Genomic DNA, 4,240 nt, shown 5'->3' on the forward strand with positions numbered 1-4,240 from the left:
TGGAAGGTGAGACATCCAGAGATCACCATGTGGCCATGAAGGTATAGCCTAGAAGCTGTCCTGAGTTCCGGGATCCTTGTAGGCCACGGGGCGACCGACCAATTTCCCACTTTGGGCCACCAAGCTCAGCGCTTTCCCTAGTATCCCAACCACTTTCCTTGGAATCCTGGGCCATCTGTAGTGGGCAAGCCTGGCCCACGAAAAGGAGCCCAAAGCACCAGACGCCCCCCTTCCTCATCAGATATTGTCACATGTCCTGGCTCATTCCTGAACCCAGGTCTGAACATTATCAACCTTTACTGCCTGGCTTCCATGAGCCTAGTTAGAGTGTTGAAAACATACTGTGATTCAGTCTTCCAGCCTGGCTTCAGGGCTCATTTTCCCTGGGTGGGGGCGGGGGTGGGGGGGGGAGATGAACAGAGATGAGCACTCTTTCTCACACCCAAGCCTGTGCAGCAGCAAAGCTGGTGATACAAATGTGAGCTGTGGGAGGGACTGGAGAGTCGCTGAGAGCCTGACCCAAGGGTGGTGAGCATCTGGAGAGGGGAGTCAGGCTGATAGTTGTAAGCTGCCTGCTGAGCCCCCCGCCCCCCAGCACCTGACACACCTCTCCCTCCTTTCAAAACTGAGCCCAAACCAAGTCTTGGGAAAGAAATCATTTTAAAAAGAACTGCCAGCTTCTGGAGAGACCTGGAAAAGGAGTAGGGGCCCCTCTCTTCCCGGCTGTCTCTGATTGCCGCAAATATTAGGCAGTTTTTGACGACCCAGAATAGAGGACGAGCAATGTCTTCCCTGTAACCCGATGTGCTGCGATATCTTTGCTTCTTAAGAATCTGTAGCCCAGGATATTATAATGATGGGGGGGGTAGAGGGTGGGGGTGGAGTGAGGGTTGCAGGCAGGGTAGGGATCAGAGGAAGCTAGGCAGGGGGATGCCCCTTCCTCTTCCTCTTCCTATCCCCCAAGTGAGAAGACTAGTCCCTTTTCCCCAGCGCCCCTTCTCGTGCCAAGAGCAAGCAGTACATGCTGGAACCCGGCAGGATGTCTGGGGCAGCCCCTGTAACCTTCCAAGAAGCTAGCTCCTAGCCTAGCCTGGCTTCACCCAACCCCAGAGCCGGAGGGCTCACACCCTCCTCCCATTTCCCGGCCTTCTGGGTCCTCTGGGCCGCAGGCTCTGGCCTGCCCTCCGGCCCATAGGAATTGTGAAGAAGCGAGAATAATAAACCCAGGCTTGGAGGAGACAGACTAGACCTGGGAAGCAGGAAAAAACAGTTTCACCTGGGAAGGAGAGCGTTTCTTCTTCTTCTTCTTCTTCTTCGCCTCTTTCTGAAAACGATGCTAACTAGCCAGCTCTTCTCCTTTCCTACCCACACAAAACCCTAGAAGCAAACCTTTTCCCTGAGTCCTCTCCTCCCCACACGGAGATTCATTCCGGGGACATTTCCCCCCCCTTCCCTTGAGGGAACCGGGCTGAAGCAACGCAGGGGTTAACTTTTCTGAAAACACAATTAACTTTTTCCTCTCCTGCGTGGGGAGGGGAGGGATATATTTATTTAATCGCTGGGGGATGGCGTGGTCTCAATCCACATGCTCCCTCCTCCCTCAAAGGCACAGACGCCTCTTTCGCAGATCCTACGTAGGTGGGGGACGCGTTGTGTTGTCGGGGAGAGAGAGAGAAAGGAGAAGGAGAAGAAGGAGGGAAAAAAAAAAAGGTTGATAGGTTCGTGCGCGGGTCCCTCGCGCGGGCTGCGCTCCTCCTGGGTGCTATTTGACAATTCCTGCCTTTGCCATTGGTCAGTGTTGGATCAGATGGTTGTATTTCCTTCTGGCCCTCACTGGCACCTCGCCATCCCCCCTCAGCTAAAACCCAATCTCAGATATACTACTAATAGGCGCGGCGCTCGGACTATAAAGCACAACAAATCATAAACCCGGCGGAGCAGCAGCGGCCGAGCGCGCCTCCCCTCCCAATGAGTTCCTATTTCGTGAACTCCACCTTCCCCGTCACTCTGGCCAGCGGGCAGGAGTCCTTCCTGGGCCAGCTACCGCTCTACTCGTCGGGCTATGCGGACCCGCTGAGGCACTACCCCGCGCCCTACGGGCCCGGGCCCGGCCAGGACAAGGGCTTTGCCGCTTCCTCCTATTACCCGCCGGCTGGCGGCGGCTACGGCCGAGCGGCGCCCTGCGACTACGGGCCGGCGCCGGCCTTCTACCGCGAGAAGGAGTCGGCCTGCGCGCTCTCGGGCGCCGAAGAGCCGCCCCGGTTCCACCCGGAGCCGCGGAAGTCAGACTGTGCGCAGGACAAGAGCGTGTTCGGCGAGGCGGAGGAGCAGAAGTGCTCCACCCCGGTCTACCCGTGGATGCAGCGGATGAATTCGTGCAACAGTGAGTGAGCCCTCCCGCNGGAGCTAAGGGAGGACGGGGCGCCCGCCCCGACTCCCGCTCTGTCCCCTCGCCCTCAGGAGTTCCAAAGTTTGCAAAGTCCCAGCTGCACCGGGAGCCAGGGGGAGCGAGTGGGCTCTCCGGGAGCGCCAGGCCAGGGCCGGAGTCCCGGGCAGGGGAGGGGGCAGGGGCCGCAGCCACTGGCGTGGCTTTCCCCTCTCGTGCCCCCAGCCCCGGTCGGGTCCCCCACCCGAAGACGGTTCCGTTAAAAACGGAGTGCGTCATCGGAAGGGGGGCGGCGTGACGCTGGCGAGGGAGAGTTGTGTCTGTCCCGGACTGTGTTTCCCTGGGGGTCCGGGGCTGGGGAAGGAGGAGGCACCAGGAAAGGGGTGGTAGTCAGAGGAGGGAGGGAGAATCAGGGGAAGAAAGGGAGAGGGAGCCGGCGGAGGGGGAGACGGGGAGAGGCAGGCGCCTGGGTCTCAGGTTGGATTATTTGTCGGCCTCCAGTCCCAAATTGATGTCCATTAGCGGGACACGAAAGTGAGGAGCCGTTAATGCCGACTATGGATCGATCCACGTCATTACGGATTAAGGGCTGGAATCTATCACAGGGCGGTGGGGGAGCCAGATAGATGGAAGGAAAAGATGAGGCTAGGAAGAGACACACCTGGCCAGTGGTTCCCCAGCCCCTCCCCCTAGGCTCAGGTGGGATTTTAAGCCCTCCTCCCATCCCCCACCGAGCGTCTAGACCAGAGGCACAGGCCTGGGAGACCCGGAGGGCATCTGGAGGGGGCGCTGGAGGAGTGAGAAAGTAGGGGGGGGGGGAAGCAGGGAACTGGTAGAAAGGAGGGCATCCCGGGACAGGCTGGGGGCCAGGTCTGGGGGTCGGGTGGGGGAGGGGGTTCTGGCCCCGGTGACCCCAGGCCTCAGCATCTTCTCTCTGCGTAACAGGTTCCTCCTTTGGGCCCAGCGGCCGGCGCGGCCGCCAGACCTACACGCGCTACCAGACCCTGGAGCTGGAAAAGGAGTTTCACTACAACCGCTACCTGACGCGGCGGCGGCGCATCGAGATCGCGCACGCCCTGTGCCTGACCGAGCGGCAGATCAAGATCTGGTTCCAGAACCGGCGCATGAAGTGGAAAAAGGAGAGCAAACTGCTCAGCGCGTCTCAGCTCAGTGCCGAGGAGGAGGAAGAAAAACCAGCCGAGTGAAGGCGTTGGAAAGGGAGGGGGGACGCGAAGGGAGCGGCCTGTGGGGAGCCGAGGGCCTCGGAGAGCCCCGAGAAGGCTCTGCGGGCGGGGGACCCGGGGGACCTGCCGTCTAGCGCACGGCACGTGCGGGGGCCCAGCGCCCTCGGGGACGCCCCCGCCCGCAGAGCTCTCACCGGGCGCTGGGAGGCCCTGCCGCCTGAGCGCACCCAGCACCCTGAGCGCCCCCTCCATCCCTGCGGGACCCGCTTCGGCCCCGTCAGGCTCCCCTGTTGAGAACTGAGGACCGGACTCACTTGATGTTTCCTGGAAGCAGAGCAAAATGCTCTTGTCCGTGTCGCGTCTCATTTCGTCCATGTCCCCGGTGCACGGTTCAATGGTAGATTCGCAGTCCCCTCAGCGGGGGCCTCGAAGACTCCCTGACCCCAGACCTCTCTCCCACCCCCACCCTAAAGCCACTGGAAGGAGCACATACTACCTAGAAGTAAGAAGAGGAGCCTCAGAAGAAAACAAAGTTCTATTTTATTAATTTTCTATGTGTTGTGTTTGTAGTCTTGTCTTAGCTCTGGACGTGAAATACTTCGGTAATAATATTAATATTATTAATGATGATGATGATGATGATGATGATAATAAAGACGTTAAAAGTAGC

General features: G+C 59.4%; 1 protein-coding gene across 2 annotated transcripts in view; it reads left to right on the forward strand.

The window, feature by feature from the left end:
• The window catches only part of HOXB6 (homeobox B6), a 10,159-nt gene extending 5,930 nt beyond the window's left edge, over positions 1 to 4,229 (forward strand). Inside the window, exons 2-3 of one of the 2 annotated variants that reach the window (XM_077776821.1) lie at positions 1,859 to 2,383; positions 3,332 to 4,229. In XM_077776821.1, the coding sequence (XP_077632947.1) occupies positions 1,969 to 2,383; positions 3,332 to 3,591 (675 nt within the window). In that variant the 5' untranslated portion in view covers positions 1,859 to 1,968 and the 3' untranslated portion in view covers positions 3,592 to 4,229. Of the gene's footprint in view, positions 1 to 6; positions 2,384 to 3,331 lie in introns of those variants that run through there. The other variant, XM_077776820.1, reaches the window with a different exon arrangement.
• The last annotated feature ends 11 nt before the right edge of the window (positions 4,230 to 4,240 follow it).

The sequence above is a fragment of the Crocuta crocuta genome, unplaced genomic scaffold (assembly GCF_008692635.1).
Source record: "Crocuta crocuta isolate KB4526 unplaced genomic scaffold, BGI_CrCroc_1.0 scaffold352, whole genome shotgun sequence".
Classification (NCBI taxonomy): Eukaryota; Metazoa; Chordata; class Mammalia; order Carnivora; family Hyaenidae; genus Crocuta; species Crocuta crocuta.